Source organism: Lepus europaeus, chromosome 8, assembly GCF_033115175.1.
Source record: "Lepus europaeus isolate LE1 chromosome 8, mLepTim1.pri, whole genome shotgun sequence".
Lineage (NCBI taxonomy): Eukaryota > Metazoa > Chordata > Mammalia > Lagomorpha > Leporidae > Lepus > Lepus europaeus.
In genome coordinates, this window is record NC_084834.1 from 63667579 (window position 1) to 63684997 (window position 17419).

At 38.2% G+C, this 17419-nt stretch overlaps 1 protein-coding gene across 3 annotated transcripts in view; it reads left to right on the forward strand.

Moving 5' to 3' along the window:
• Positions 1-17419, forward strand: part of CAMK2D (calcium/calmodulin dependent protein kinase II delta) — a 343804-nt gene that overhangs the window by 86178 nt on the left and 240207 nt on the right. For all 3 annotated transcript variants that reach the window (XM_062199706.1, XM_062199705.1, XM_062199707.1), the window contains exon 3: positions 14405-14464. In XM_062199706.1, the coding sequence (XP_062055690.1) occupies positions 14405-14464 (60 nt within the window). The remainder of the gene's footprint in view (positions 1-14404; positions 14465-17419) is intronic.

Genomic DNA, 17419 nt, shown 5'->3' on the forward strand with positions numbered 1-17419 from the left:
AATTGGTAGAATTCCTAGAGTCTCAAATTTTAAGGATCCAAGAGTACATGTTGCTCCTTAGTGCCTTTGGTATTTTATTCTCTTGGGGAAAAGTGGCCATTGATTTTTTTTTTTAATTGTGATACTAACCAGCAATAACAACATAAAAACCAAATAAGCTCCTGGGGCTTCCCTCACCCCCTTCCTAGCTCTTAGGAAGCCTTATTTTTACTCTGATAATATCTGTGGATTAACACAAATCAGAAACTGTTTTCACTGTCACTCTGCAGACAGACATTTAGCAGGTGGACATGGGATATATCCATTTCATATGGGAGTGGAAATTAATTGTCCAGCCCAAGACAAGTTTTTGCCTTCCTGGTTTAAAGTTTACCAACAGAGGCAAGCAAGTATATTCCTCTTTCAGAGTTTAGAGGGAACCACAGTCAATTTATGTGGTATTTAATATACCTCCTTGTAATCTGTGAGTGTTAAGTCAGGCAAGGTTGCAAAAAACTCTTGTTTTGAAGCTGGCCTAGGTACGAGCCTTGTGGCGCAGAAGTTATGCCTGCGCCTTCAAGGCAAGCATCCTGTATGAGTGCCAGTTCTGCTCCACTTCTGATCCAGCCCCTTCCTAATGTGGAAGATGATCCAAGTACCCGGATGGAGTTCTAGCTCCGGGCTTCAGCCTGGCCCCATCCTGTATGTTATGACCATTTGGGAAGTGTACCAGCAGATGTAACATCTCTCTCGCTCTCTTCTCTGCCTTTCTAATAAATAAAAATAAATCTTAAAAAAAATGCTGGCCCAATTGTAATGCCATGCCAATGCTAAAAATGGATTCTAAATGATGCCACAATTTCTTGAGACATGGCATTCTATGTAATAGATAACTATTCATTCCTAATGGAGGAATGATGACATAAGATTAATAATGAATTAAGAGTGCCACTCCATCAAATCAGGAGGATTTTTACCATACATTTCAGGTCCATTAGAATTTCATTATCAGAAGGAATAAGATGATACACTTCCTAAAGTATAAATTACTTATAACATTTTAGGTTATTGGAAACAACATAAGCATATTTAGTAAATAATATAATCTTCATAGAATATTCTTGTTAGCTTTGTTTGCAAAGAGAATTGCACATGGTACTCTGTCTAGAAGATGTGATGTGAAAGAAGTCCAAATTGTAGAATCCAGTAAATCCAAATTCTAGATGGTTAAAATTTGTTGAAGAAAATATTTATGTAGGGGTAGGCATTTGGATAGTGGTTATGTTGTTGGTTGGAATACCTGAATCCATTATTGTAGTGCTTAGGTTTGAGTTCCAGCTCCACTTCTGATTCCAGCTTCCTGCTAATGTGCACCCTGAAAGGCAAGTAATGGCTCAGGTAGTTGGGTCCCTGTCACTCAAGTGGAAGATAAGGATGACTGACTCATCCTTGGCCATTGCTGACATTTGGGGAATGAACCAGAGCTAGAACTTCTATCTTTCGCTTGCTTTCTCTCTCTCTCTCTCTCTCTCTCTCTGCTTTCAAATAAATGAATAATTTTAAAAGATCTAAATCTTTTTAAGAAAGTCCTCACTGGTATCATATCATTGAAAATTTACCCCCTCAGGTCAGACCCGTTTCAAGCTTCAGAGCCTCTGTGGACCAGGGTGGTTGTGATGCCTGATTCTTTGTCACCTCACTTTCTCTGCTAGTCACTGGCTGCCACTGGGGCCTGTCAGGGCAGAGCTGTAAAGACTGGGCAAGTTTGACTTCAGTGGTGCAATTCTAATCTGTACTGTTGCCTTCTGATAGATGCATAAGTGCTGACTTTTTGCCTCTCATGGAATATTTTTGTAAGTTTTGAATGAGTCCTGCTAGTGACTTCTGGAGACCGTTCCCTTGATGATAACCATGCTTCCCTGGCTTGAGGTTTTTGACTGCTTTGCAGCTCCTGATCTTTTGACTTTCTACCTTTTTAAAGATCACATTGTCTCCACCAGCCCTTGGTAGCTATATAGTCTCTGTAACCATGTATCAGAGAAATATCTCTATAAAATTATTTCATGTAAATTAATGTTCAATCTTATTTGTAATTTGAAAAAGTATACAATATATTGTTGCCTCATTAAATTGCAACTGAAAAAGAGCCCTGTGAGATATAGACTTGGTTTTACTTTTGCATAGTTTGTATACAGCATTATTTTCATTTTATCATAAGATAAAATGTCAGGTATCTGAATGTATGCCATTATTATAGTGAAAGAAGCAAGCTATTTCTCCTGTAGGACAGGATAAGAATGGTATTATTAAAATTCATTATTTATTCCTTTACAATCTTAGGAAATATAAATTAAATTAATATATTCTAAATATATTATCTGGTAGCTCCCTTTGAAAAAATTTTATATGATAAATTATCATATTAATATCATATCACCATTCATTTTGTATATATGAAATGAATGATTAAAACAAAGAAAAGGCTTTCCAGTGTTTTGTAGTTTGAAATATCTAGAATATACCATAAAAATGAATATCTGTGTTTTTTAACCATATTTTACATTAGTGATTTAGTCTGTTTCCAACCACAGATTATCAGTGGTTTGCTCATTATTTCTATCACCAGTGGCCTGGCTACTGTAGTCATATGATTTTATAGGAAAGAGTTATTTTTATATTAGGGGCATGTAAGATGAATAACACTTGAAAAAGTTAATATACTTTTGATATAACTATTAGGAATTTAATTCTTTTAAAATTAGACACCGTTTTAGCAATAAGAGTGATATTGATGATATTGTAATTTATTGAGGACCCACTTTGTTCCAGGTATTTTATAGGTAGATTTTTTTTTTAACGATCAAGGAATTTGGACCCCTAGCTAAATAGTAACAGAACTAGGGTAGCAACTCCTGTCTGCTGAATCCTGAGATCTTTCCTTTCTTCTGGGTTGTCTGTAACCATGTGTTCTACAGAGTCAGGGATCTTCATTAAGTGCTGTGATTCCTGTAAAGTCAGTGGAAAGTTCTGTTTTCCTCCATAGATGAAACTGCTAAAGACGGCAAAATGAAGCAAAGGTCTACTTCTTTTTCCAAACAACAGATGTTAAAAAAATAAATCAGAATCAAAGAAAGAGTTCTAAAGGAACCATAGTTTCTAATGCTATAGAATCAAGGAAAGACTGGTGTCATAATTCATAATTTGACGTGAGCTTCTAGTACAGAATGAATTCTCTAAATTGTTTCACTTTTAAACTAGGATATATGAACTTATAGCACAAATATATAATTCTACTTTTCCGTGGAAAGGAAAACATCACCCTAGGTGAGGACATTTGTAGAATCTTAACAATTTGTCCAGTGTGTGAGAGCGCAATAGAAGTAACAGAGAGTGACCTATACCTATAGCCAGAAAGAATCTAGGCCAAATAAATTTTAAAGATCCAATTCATGTAGTGATATAGTTCGAAATAAAAGGATAAAATGAAAATGTAATAGCTTATTATGAATTTTTAAAACTTTTTGTTGGCCGGCGCCGCGGCTCACTAGGCTAATCCTCCGCCTTGCGGCGCCGGCACACCGGGTTCTAGTCCTGGTCAGGGCACCGATCCTGTCCCGGTTGCCCCTCTTCCAGGCCAGCTCTCTGCTGTGGCCAGGGAGTGCAGTGGAGGATGGCCCAAGTGCTTGGGCCCTGCACCCCATGGGAGACCAGGAGAAGTACCTGGCTCCTGCCATCGGATTGACGCGGTGTGCCGGCCGCAGCGCGCCTACCGCGGCGGCCATTGGAGGGTGAACAAACGGCAAAAAGGAAGACCTTTCTCTCTGTCTCTCTCTCACTGTCCACTCTGCCTGTCAAAAAAAAAAAAAAAAAAGGAAAAAAAGGAAAAACTTTTTGTTAAATGAGCAAGCCATATTCAGGTTTTATAATGAAGTGACTCTTCCAATAGCTCCTTCTAAATTACAGTGTGTGTGTGTGTGTGTGTTTGACAGGCAGAGTTAGACAGTGAGAGAGAGAGACACACACAGAGAGAAAGGTCTTCCTTTTTCCGTTGGTTCAGCCCCCAAATGGCCGCTATGGCCAGTGTGCTGCGCCGATCCAAAGCCAGGAGCCAGGTGCTTCCTCCTGGTCTCCCATGCGGGTGCAGGGCCCAAGCACTTAGGCCATCCTCCACTGCCTTCCCGGGCCACAGCAGAGAGCTGGACTGGAAGAGGAGAAACCGGGACAGAATCCGGTGCCCCAAACAGGACTAGAACCCTGGGTGCCTGCACAGGCGGAGGGTTAGCCAAGTAGGTGCAGCGCAGGCCTACAGTGTGTTTTTAAAGTGATTTCATTAAGTGTAAAGAGTCTATGTTCTTTGCAGAGGAATGCCTCTAACGAGAAAAATGTATCCAGAATGTAATTCCACTCCTGCAGAAGTCTTATCTTTTTTCTTCTTCCCTTTCCTTCCCTTCCTCCCCCTACCCCTCCTCCTCTCCCTCTTGCTCCCTCTCCCTTTCCGCTTCCGTTTCCCCTTCCCTTTCTCTCTCTCTCTCTGTCTCTTTCTCTCTCTCTCTCCCTCTCATATTTAATGTATTTCAAAGGCAGAGTAACAGAGGCAGATGACTGCAATGGTTGAGGCTGGCCAGGCCGAAGATGGGAGCCAGAAACTTCATTTGGGTCTCCCGCGAGGGTGCAGGGGTCCAGGTATTTGGGTTATCTTCTGCTACTTTCTCAGGCTCATTAGCAAGGGAGCTGTATTGGAGATGGAGCAGCTGGGAATGGAACCTGCACTCCCATATGGTATCCTGCATGGCAGGCGATGGCTTAACCTACCATGCCACAGTGCCAGCTTTGATCCTACTTTCTGATTGAAATCTCTTCAGGAACCAGTGTTGTGGCAACTGTAAAGTGGCTGCCTTCAATGCCAGCATCCCATATGGGCACTGGTTTGTGTCTCAGCTGCTCCACTTCCTATCTAGCTCCCTGCTAATGCCCTGGGAAAAGCAGTGGAAGGTATCCCAAGTGTTTGGGCTCCTGCATCCACGTGGGAGACCCAGATGAAGCTACTTGGCTCCTGGCTCCTTGACTCTTGCTCCTGCCTTTGACCTGGGCTTTGTGGCCATCTGGGGAGTGAACCAGTGAATGGAAGATATTTCTCTCTCTCTCTCTCTTTCTCTTTCTCTTTCTCCATTTTTCTGTGTAACCCTGATTTAAGATAAATAAATTAATCTCTCTTCTTTTAAAATAATCTTTTCAGGTTATTTGTAATCTATATTTTTGTGCCCTTGGTTCTTATTTTACAACATGTACAAAATATTAATTAATTTATACATTCTCCATTTATTTTATTTAGTGACTATTATGTGTACTTTAAACAGTTTTGTGTACTGTAGATATTCACAGCAATAGAAGTTTATAACAAAAACTCATGAAGAAATAAGAAGCAGATGCAATAATACAAAACATAAAATAGCTCAAGATCATTTTCTTTTCCTTCCGAGACTCGAGAGCCAGCCACGTTTGATGTGAGAGAGGTAAAAAATTTCTTATACTCGAGTCTACAGTTTCTTGGAAACTGAACAGATATGAAAAAATTTAAGGCCGGCGCCAGGGTTCACTTGGCTAATCCTCCGCTTGCGGCGCTGGCATCTCGGGTTGAAGTTCCAGTTGGGGCACCGGATTCTGTCCCGGTTGCTCCTCTTCCAGTCCAGCTCTCTGCTGTGGCCCGGGAGTGCAGTGGAGGATGGCCCAGGTCCTTGGGCCTTGCACCCGCATGGGAGACCAGGAGGAAGCACCTGGCTCCTGGCTTTGGATCGGCGCAGCACCGGCTGCAACGCACAGGCCACAGCAACCATTTGGGGGGTGAACCAACGGAAAAAGGAAGACTTTTCTCTCTGTCTCTCTCTCTCACTGTCTAACTCTATCTGTCAAAAAAAATTTTTTTTAAGTATGGAGTCGATCTTATTGTAGTCAAGAAGCCTGAGAAGCAGGATTAGAGCAGGATTAGCCTGCCCTCAGAAAGAGATGAATCAGAGTCACTGACTTTCAGCTGGTGCACTGGGCCAGTGCAGGGAAGAACCAAGAACATAAGATTAAAGAGCACAGCAGCTTCAACTAACAGGTCAAAATACCAGCAAGACAGAAATGAATGATAAAGATAGACTTATTTTAATTTTAATTTTAATAGAGTATATACATAATTAATACATAAAATTAATACATAAAATATTAAAAGAGTGCAATGTATAATAATTAATAGAATATGTATATATATGATTTCTTTGTATTGGGAACATTCAAATTCACCTCGACTAGCCATTTAAAAATATCCAATTAATTGTTATGAATCATAGTTATCATACTGTGCTAGAGAACATTAGAAGTCATCCCTCCCATCTGACTATATCCATTAACCATCCTCTCCCCCTGACACCCTTCCCAGGAAGATTTTATACTCTACATTTTCATAGGCTTGACTCTGATAATTTCAAAATTTTGATTTAAGATGAATTTAGAGATGGGATTCTCTTTATGGGGAGAGTGAGCTAGAAGACTTAAACCTTCTTGTGAGAAACCCAAGCCTTTCTTAGTTTGTATGTTTATGTGTGTGTGCACTTAGGCATGCTTGTGTACATGTGTCAGGTGTGTTGAGGGAGATGCATGGTAACTGATCACCCATAGTAAAAAGCCAAACTTCTCCTGCTTCCCAAACCAGCATTTGGCATTGCCTCTGTCGAGTTGATTCCACACAGAAGGGCAAGGCAGACAGGTTCCATAGAACATGGACCCATGGGTTTCATACCTTTGTAACCTGAGTAATAATTCACACTGTGATGACCGTGTGGTATCAAGAAATATTATATTATTTTATGTATCTTCTACAGAAGAAAATGATGATAGTGAGATTCTACCCCCACCACCAGATTATCATGTTAATGCCTTGGCATATGGGGAGTAACTAATTACTTTTGAAATTTACCTAATGATAACAGCTCATTCCCCCAATATTACTAGATAAACTAGTTGTTTTTTATAACTTTAGTGATAATCATATTACTGTGTGAAAGTGATTCAGGGTTAATGTGTTAATTTGCATTTGTTATCAGTTATTTTGCATAAAAATAAAATTTGGTGTGGAGCTGGGATGAAGGATTCATTGCAGTAGGTACAAATGAACATTTCTCACCTATTGGAATAAAATATTTTGTTAATTTAAAAAGTATCTTAATGCTGAAAAGAAATAGCTATCTTTCACTCAAATTCTTGTTTTAAAATTGAGAAGTCTTTGTACAAATAATGCTATTCATCACTGATCAGAACTGAATAATATTTTCTTTAAGTGATTGTTTATATGGTGTGCCTTCATCCATATATTTCTAACTGGGTGTAGTTATCAGATTGATATGATTATAGATTTCATATTTGTATTTTTATTCATATAGAAGTATGGACTTGGGCTTCAAAGGAAGGGTAAAGCCAAGCTATTATTCTGTGATGACTTTAATCAATATTAAATGATGAATGAAGCTGGTTTTACCATAGCTTAGAATCTGGATAATAAAAAAAAAAAATGTTCGGCCGGCGCCGCGGCTCCATAGGCTAATCCTCCGCCTTGCGGCGCCGGCACACCGGGTTCTAGTCCCGGTCGGGGCACCGGATTCTGTCCCGGTTGCCCCTCTTCCAGGCCAGCTCTCTGCTGTGGCCAGGGAGTGCAGTGGAGGATGGCCCAAGTGCTTGGGCCCTGCACCCCATGGGAGACCAGGAGAAGCACCTGGCTCCTGCCATCAGATCAGCGTGGTGCGCCGGCCGCAGCACACCGGCCACGGCGGCCATTGGAGGGTGAACCAACGGCAAAAGGAAGACCTTTCTCTCTGTCTCTCTCTCTCTGTCCACTCTGCCTGTCAAAAAAAAAAAAAAAAAGTTCAAATGGTGTTAAACAGTATTATGAATGCCTTGTCTTTTATAATCCATCTTTGCCTCTTACCATTATAGTTGTGAGAGATGAGAATAATGAGGCAGGATATATGATTCTTGTTGCTGATTGAATTAAGAGGAAAGGAAACTTAAAGGTAAAACTAATTTATCTTTGTAGCAGGATAAGCAGAAATGAGCTTTTGGCAATAATAGGTGCTTAATCACTCCTTCCCACCTACCTACTGTCTCCAAAATTAAAGTTGTGAATTTTATGTTGAATGTGAAGCACACCAGGTGATATGCATTTCCATTACTGTTAAATTCTAGTTTTTATTAAAACTAGAATTGAATTATATCATCATGTTTGGAATGTCAAAACATCCTCTGATGAGAACATGCAGAATGCCTATGATTCATAGATCACTAAGTCATGTAACTATGCAGAAGAAAAAATAAGGGAAGCTGCTTATCAGAGAGAAAGCTTATCAATGCTATTGTTGTAAAGTCTGCTGTGACAGGCAAACAGCAAGATGTCCCAATAATCCTTGCTTTCTACGGTTCATGTCCTTCCATATTGAAATTGAACCAGCCTCATTTCATGATTCTTACCAACTGAGTACAGCAAATGTGATGGGATGTCATATCAGTGCTTAGACTAGGTAAGTTAGTTACTTCTGCTTTGCTTCCCAGCCTCTTTCAGCCCGTGCTTTGATAAAGCAAGTTGCCATGTTGACACATCTAAGGAACTGGGGGCAGCCTTCAGCCAATAGCCAGCTGGAAACTGAGGTCCTCAGTTCAACAACACTTGAGGAACTGAACACTGCCAACAAAAATGTTAGCTTGAAAGCAGATCCTATCCTAGTCATGATTGTAGATGAGACCCTAGCCATGGCTCATTGCTTCACCAAAGACTTGTGAGAAGCCCTAAAAGCGAAAGGCTCAGTCAAGCTAGGCCCAGCTTCCTGATTCACAGAAAAAGTGAGAATATAAATCTCTACTCTTTTAAACTTATATGACTGTGGTATTTGATGTGTAGCATTAGAAAACGAATACAAAGGTGTGTTAATTTTCTAGGGCTGCCATAACAGAGTACCACAAATGTGGCATGAACAACAGAAATTTATTTTGTCACAATTCTGGATGCTAGAAGTCTGACATTGAGGTGTTAGGTGGATTGATTTCTTCTGAAGCCTCTGTCCTTGTCTTGTAGATACCTGTGTTTCCCTGTGACTTTCCATGGTCTTCCCTAGTTTCCTCTTCTTTTTTGAACACCAGCTAGGGCCCATACTCATGAGCTAATTTTAACTTTATTATCTTTTTAAATATCTTGTCTTTAAATACAGCCCTTTGGAAGTTAGTACTCTGTCAAGAATTTTGCAGAGAAACAGATCAGCCATAATAATTGGCTATAGAAGATTCTGTAATTATATTGAAGTCTATAGGTAAAATTTCATAAAACTTATTGTCTGTGAAGATGTTTTGTTTCTTTGTCTTTATTTTAATGCAATTACGTACGTTTCAGATAATTTGTATTTATCATCTATATAACATTGTTTAACATGTATTTGCATATCCCTGTCTCCACCACAAAATAATAATCCCAATAGGTATGCATGTTTTATATGCTTTACATATGACACTGCAGTAAGATAATGATATGAGATGAATTTTCAAAATCTGGTTTAATCTTTTGTGTTTACTTAGATATTTCTAACTAATAATATTCTAGAAGTAGCTTGTCTTAAATATAAGACCCTGTTAAAGGGTTGAAGACTTAAAGAATTTATGTTTAGTTGAAATATGTGTTATTTTAGCTGATAGATAAGGCTGGAGAATATATTGACAATCCATAAATGATGGATACACTGTCAGAACCTATTCAATGATGTGCTGATTCATTATGATGCCATTTTTCTTTGAGTTATTAACAGCATTATACATTAAAATATTTCCTTACATTCCTCCAAATAAACAGACTATTACAAATAGCAGTTATTTATATTATGTAGTCCTTAAAACACTCTGAGGAGATCTGCAAGATCAAAATTATTTTCAAAATGCAACCAAGATATTATTTACTTAAAATTATGATGACATTTGTACATGTGTTGACATGTCACACAATAAATGCAAAAATATGTGGAAAAATTGTGAGAGTAGAGTCTTTGTATGAATCATGGTGATGATATTAATCCATGACATCTTTGTATTTTTTAGCACTATGTACTTACTGCTTTCCCAGGCTATAGCAGAGGGCTGGATCAGAAGTGGAGCAGCCGGGATTCAAACCAGTGCCCATATAGGATACTGGTGCTGCAGCCCGGGGCTTTAACTCACTGCACCACAGCATCAGCAGCACTATGTACTTACAAGAAAAACAAAAAGAAGCGAATTTCACTAAAGATAATCTTTCATGAAATTAAAGTTATCAACTATTAACTCTTGGCTTTTGATTATGTCTGTTTACAACATTCCACATGACTCAATAAGAAATATTCATAAAGCATATCTGTTCTATACCAAAGTCCAGTGACTGTCAAGGACAAGTACCTGTACAGCTTTTTGAATTGGAAGCTGAACAAGTTGATCTTTCATGGATACCATTTCTACTTGGAAGAGTGACAATCCAGTTATGATCATTCACACTTAGGTCTTTGACAACCATGTTATCAGGAAAATGAGAATTACTGCCTCAAGGAAAACAACTACAGCTGATAGCATGTATCATCAATATCTTAGAATTAGAATTTTAGAAAACTTGCTTCCATCCATGTGAACTTGACTGATTCCTAAATTCAAAGACTGCTCTGGTAAAATTTGTGGCAATATTAACAAGTGTTATTTTTATGATACTTTATCATAAAATATGATCACATAATGGACTGAACTAATCCTTAATATTTTCCAAATGATTGATGCATCATGTTACAAAATTATACCTGGGTATAAGGTTCTTTAAAAGGGCAAGAAAAAGATTTTAATGTACTAATATTGTACAACATAGAATGCTGAATATAAATTTGACAAGCATCGAAGTTGATAACATCACTGATGCTGTTCATAAAGTTCACTGATAAGGCTTCAGATTTCACAGGGCAACTAACCCTTAAGAAACTACTGGTTTTTTTGTTTTAGTGTAATGTTAAAGAATAACAGCCATAATTATCCTAAAAGAATATTAAAATACATCTTTTTCCACTTACATATTCTTGTTAGGAACATATTTTCTTCATGCACTTAAACTAAAATAATATATTGAAACAGATTTAATATAGGAGCAATATGAAATTATGCATTATCTCCCTATTGATCCAGACATCAAAGGGAATTGCAAAAATTTAAACAGTGCCACTGTTCTCACTGTTTTGTTTTAATTTGGAAAATATAATGTTGGTCATGAAAAACATATTCCTTGTGGTGCAGTTGGAAAATCAGCATTTTGCTATCATCATAATAAAGATTAATGCAGCCAAGAGTCATCACTGAATGCTAAATCTAGGTGGAAGTTTTAGTGAAAAGCAGAATGTTTGCATAGTCTTAAAATATCTTCCCCATATATTTGTAAGTTACAAAGGAAAAAAAAGAGTAATTATTTAGTGGAGAAATCAACAGCACAGTGAACTGGTGAGGAGCAAGTAGACAATCTATATACCAGATGTGATAGCCTGAGAAAGATAGTGCAATAGCTGAGAATGGATAGTCCATATCAAAATCATGTGAGGGGTCAGCACTGTGGCGCAGCAGGTTAATGCCCTGGCCTGAAGCACTGGCATCCCATATGGGTGCCAGTTTGTGCTACACTTCCCATCCAGCTCTCTGCTATGGCCTGGGAAAGCAGTAAAAGATGGCCTAACTCCTTGGGCCCCTGCACCTGTGTGGGAGACCTGGAAGGAGTTGTGGCCATCTGGGGAATGAACCAGCTGATAGAAGACCTTTCTCTCTCTCTGCCTTTCCTCTCCCTGTGTAACTCTGACTTTCAAATAAAATAAAATAAATCTTTAAAAAAAAATCATGTGAAACCACATGACAAAGCCAAAATGAAAAACACTCTTTCAAAAAAGAAACATAATGGCATTTTCAAAAATATGACCATAAAAGACAAATGTTACAGATTTAAACAAGGCTAAAGAGAAGGTATAAATATAGTAAGTGCCATATCTGGTCCTAGCCTGGATCCTGCACCAGAGGGACAAAAATGCTGTAGAGGGCTCCATTTGGTTAAAGTGACAAAATAGAAGTACAGGTGGTAAATTGCTATGCTGCATCAAGGCTAAATTGTGATTGTAAAAGAATATACTGATTCGTAGGTAACACACACTGAAATTTTCGGAGTAAAAGGGCTTAATGTTTGTATTTTACCTTCAAATAGGGAAGAAAACAAATTTTAATGTACAAATATAAATGTGCATTTTGTTTTTGTATTTATATATCAATATATACCCACAGATGATTAGAGGTGTGTGCATACATGTAGGGAGAGAGTGTGAGAGTACACAAATGATTTTTAAAATGAATAAAATGCTAATAATAGATGTATCTAGATGTATGCAAGTGTTCTTTGCTATGCCAGTTCTTTCAGATTTTCAATACGTTTCAATTATTTCCTAATAAAAAAGTCTGAAAGCTAGTTACTTTTGTCCCTATGTAATGGTTAATTTTTTTTTTTTTTTTTGACAGGCAGAGTGGACAGTGAGAGAGAGAGAGAGACAGAGAGAAAGGTCTTCCTTTTGCCGTTGGTTCACCCTCCAATGGCCGCCGCGGCCGGTGCGCTGCAGTGGGCTGCGGTGCGCTGCGGCCGGCGCACCGCGCTGATCCGATGGCAGGAGCCAGGTGCTTCTCCTGGTCTCCCATGGGGTGCAGGGCCCAAGCACTTGGGCCATTCTCCACTGCACTCCCTGGTCACAGCAGAGAGCTGGCCTGGAAGAGGGGCAACCGGGACAGAATCTGGCACCCCAACCGGGACTAGAACCCGGTGTGCTGGCGCTGCTAGGCGGAGGATTAGCATGTTGAGCCACGGCGCCAGCCAATGGTTAATTATTTTTAATGAATTACTAAATATCTATATTTGAAAATTTTCCAGTTTAAATGTATGATAATAAATTATAAATGTTGATACTAAAATATTATTATCTAGTATTTTAAAAAGTTCATTGGAGTCCTTGATGATTTTTAAGGCTATAAAGGGGTTCCAAGACCATAGAGGTTGAAGATTGTGGTTTACACAATAGTGGTTAGGTAGGTGTCATCTTCATTTTCTCGTCTATTTTATGACATAAGTTAAAGAGAAAAGAATATTTAGAGTAAGCCATTTAGCTTCTCTATAGTTTAATTTTCACATATGTAAAATAGGAAAAATAGTAGCGCCTATCTCAGAGGCTATTGTAAGTTTTAAATCAAATATTATTTAAAAATGCTCTCAAATGATGACCACACTAGAAGGCATCCTTGCGGGGAATAATGTTTCTGCTGTATTCTTTTTTTTCTTTCATTTGTTTGTGCTTTGGAAAGTAATTTTGGTTACAATTATATGCATCTGTATCACCACAAAGAAACCAAAGAGTATCAAAATAGTTCTTTTTTGTTTGTTTGTTTGTTTGTTTTTTGATAGAGTTAGAGAGAGACAGAGAGAAAGGTCTTCCTTCCATTGGTTCACCCTCCAAATGGCCGCCAAGGCCGGAGCTATGCGAATCCAAAGCTAGGAGCCAGGTGCTTCCTCCTGGTCTCCCATGCGGGTGCAGGCGCCAAGCACTTGGGCCATCCTCCACTGCCCTCCCAGGCCACAGCAGAGAGCTGGACTGGAAGAGGAGCAGCCGGGACTAGAACCCGGTGCCCATATGGGATGCTAGCACCACAGGTGGAGGATTAGCCAAGTGAGCCACAGTGCCAGCCCAAAATAGTTCTTAAAATACAAGTTTACAGTGGTTCATGGCTCTTCAAATAAATAAATGGTTAGGGGGAAACAGAAATGTGAAGATGGGCAAATAATCATGAGTTTCTGGAAATCCTTGTTATCAGAAAGAAGATACACTTAGGAAGTTGGACCAACAATTATATAAAAAATGGTTGATTGAATATATTACTGGACAGGAAACAGTTCTCCCTCAGGGATGAACTATAATTGCCCTCTTTATCACTAGTTCTATTGGCCTTCCATTTTCCAGTTATAAATCCTCTGCTCTCAATGAGTATGTGTATACTGGGTTATTTAAGTTGTTGCAAGATTATTCTCCTAGGAGAAAATTAAGAAATATGTAGTATTGTTTTGTGGCATTTCCACCATTTTCCCCCAGTCCAAGTCTAAATTCACCTCTATTTTATAACTCTCAAGTATCAAGCCGAAGGAAAATAAAGAAAATTAGATGAAATTAGATTGTTGACCCATGTAGTAGTCACACACCTAATTGTAAATTCAAATATAATTGTTTTAAAAAGAGAAATCAAACAATAAATTAATGTAAAGATTTATGTCATTTTTTTTGTTAAACAGTTTATTGTGTTCTTTTTTACTATATTATGACTTTTTTTTTAACAGATCATCAGAAACTGGAAAGGGAAGCTAGAATTTGCCGTCTTTTGAAGCACCCCAATATTGGTGAGGAAACATTTTCAATATACTTTAAATGTTAATTTAAAATTTATGTTATATGCTTTATTACCACTAATACAACTATTAGGAAACAAGCTCATATATTTGTTCCTTGTTACATTTGATTCTTTCAAGTTTTTTATATGATTGTTTGATGATGCTATCATTGGAGCAGGACTGGAAAATAAAAACTGCCTCTGTAACTTAAACTAGTCTCAGTTTGTGGACTTCCTGAAAGTGATATGTTAAGTCAGTTAGCAGTGTCCATTTCCTGTTGTGCTGAAAACTCACTGCACACCAACCAGAAGAAAAACTGAATGTAACTTAAAGAATAAATAAATTTAAGTAATCTTTCGTTATATTAGCTTTATTTTCACCATGTATTAGAGTTTGCTACATTAACTAGTTGGATATCTTCTATAAGCTCACATAAAATGAAAATGATAGTAATTTCCCTTGTTTGGAAAGAGAGTAGTTTTGAAGGTGAAAATTAAATACATATAAAAAAATCGAAAAGATGTTTTTAATTGTAAAACTTATATAAACTTTAGAAAGTAATGTAGAACATTAGTTGAATACTGCTTTTGGTTGTCTTTAAAACTTGTTCAGCTACTGCCAATGAAGTGTGGAGAAACAGAATTTATGCCATTAGTTAACTCAGTGAAAGTACTTCCCATCTGTTCTCTAAGAATTTTACCTTTTATTGATTGATTCTATTTCAGAAATGAGAAAAATAACTTTAGAATATTGTTCCTCCTCAATTATAAAATAGCAAAGCAGTTTTCTAAATGAAAAATTAATTAATTGATGAATATAAGAAAACCAAAAGGAAAAAAAAAAGTGGAAAAAAAAGCAAAAAAAAAAAACCTAAAAATTTTGAGGATAGTTTTCATATTTTTGGGAAAATGTTACTGTCCCAGCTCTCTGGGTTTTATTGTCAAACAGAATATTTCTGGCCTAGAAGTAGTGAAAAAGGAGATGAAAATACCTCAGAATTTATAAAAGTATTCACTGAAAAGTATCCTTTTTTTTATGCATAGGACCATTGTTTTTCTATTCATGCTTCCAAGTGTTCAGTGCCCTGCCTTTAGAGGGAGTTGTTAAGGGACTGAATAGCAACTATGGAGTAAATCTGAAAGAATAGCACACTGGCAGCTCTTTAAAAGCAGCCTCTGGTTATAGGAGAGATCAAAACAGGTTTGAAATGTGAATGTACCCCATACAAGTATTTTATCCTGACAGAAGTCTGTGATGTTTCTTGGTTGACTGTAAGGTTGCCCCCTTATCCGCTGGTGGATACTATTTCAAGGCCCCCTTTATTTGCTTGAATTGCAGGTATAATTGAATCCTATTTATCCAGTCATATGCCTCATATTGATGACTCAGTCAACCATGGGTTACATATATGATAGTGATCCCATAAGATTATATTGCCTACTGAGGCTGTAGCCATTGTATTTGTGTAAGGGCACCCTTTTAATATTAATACACAAAAAATTGTACCTAATGAACTTTTTCTTAGACTGTATCCTAAGTGATGAATGGTTGAGCTGTGTTTTTTCCTATAAATACATCTTATTATAAAATTTAATTTATAAATTAGGTATAGTAAGAGCTTAACAACTAATAATAAAATTGACAATTATGACAACATACTGTATTAAAAGTGATGTAAATGTGACTTCTCTCTCAGACTGTTTTACTGTACTGTACTCATCCTGCTTCTTGTGACAGTGTGGGGTGAGAGAAATATTTTGTGGGTTCATTTTTTGGCACTTACGAATTGCCAGCATCAGTGCTTCTTCTCTTGGCAACCATTATTTTTATTTTTATTTTTATTATTTTTTTAACTTTTATTTAATGAATATAAATTTCCAGTGTACAGCTTATAGATTACAATGGCTTCCCCCTCCCATAACTTCCCTTCCACCCGCAACCCTCCCCTCATTTTTATTTTTATTTATTTATTTTTTATTATTATTATTTTTTTATTTTTGACAGGCAGAGTGGACAGTGAGAGAGAGAGAGAGAGAAAGGTCTTCCTTTTGCCGTTGGTTCACCCTCCAATGGCCGCTGCAGCCAGCGCACCGTGCTGATCTGAAGGCAGGAGCCAGGTGCTTATCCTGGTCTCCCATGCGGGTGCAGGGCCCAAGCACTTGGGCCATCCTCCACTGCCCTCCCGGGCCATAGCAGAGAGCTGGCCTGGAAGAGGGGCAACCGGGACAGAATCTGGCGCCCCGACCGGGACTAGAACCCGGTGTGCCAGCACCGCTAGGCAGAGGATTAGCCTGTTGAGCCACAGCGCCGGCCAGCAACCATTATTAATTGACACAAGGATTACTGGAATACAAGTTCTGTGGTGCCATGACAGTTGATTTTATAACCAAGAAGGATGCTAAGTAACCCAACTAGCTGATGGTATATCAGCATGGATACTTCAGACAAAGGGGTAATTCATGCCCAGTTCAGGACAGAGCAGGGTAGTGTAAGATTTTAACATGCAACTCAGAATGGCTTTAAGTTTAAAACTTAGAGATTCTTTTTTTCTGCAGTTTTCCATTCAGTATCCTCAGACTACAGTTGATCAGACTCAAACAGAAAACAGAACCACAAATAAGGGGGTGGGGAGGGGTGGCTGCTCTAGTAGTTTGCAAGGACCACCCTAACAAAGTACCACAGACTAGGTGGCTTCAAGAACAGAAAGTTATTTTTATCTACTTATTTTAAAGACATATTTATTTGCTTGAGAGGCAGAGTTACAGAGCGAGGGGAGAGGGAGAGAGAGAGAGAGAATATCTTTCTATTATTCACTCCCTAAATGGCAGCAAATAGCCAGGTCTGAGCTGTCTCCAACATGTGTTGCAGGACCCAAGTACTTGGGCAATCTTCCAATGCTTTCCTAGGTATATTAGTCAGGAGCTGGGTCAGAGTGGAGCAGCTGGAAGTCACACTGGCACTCAT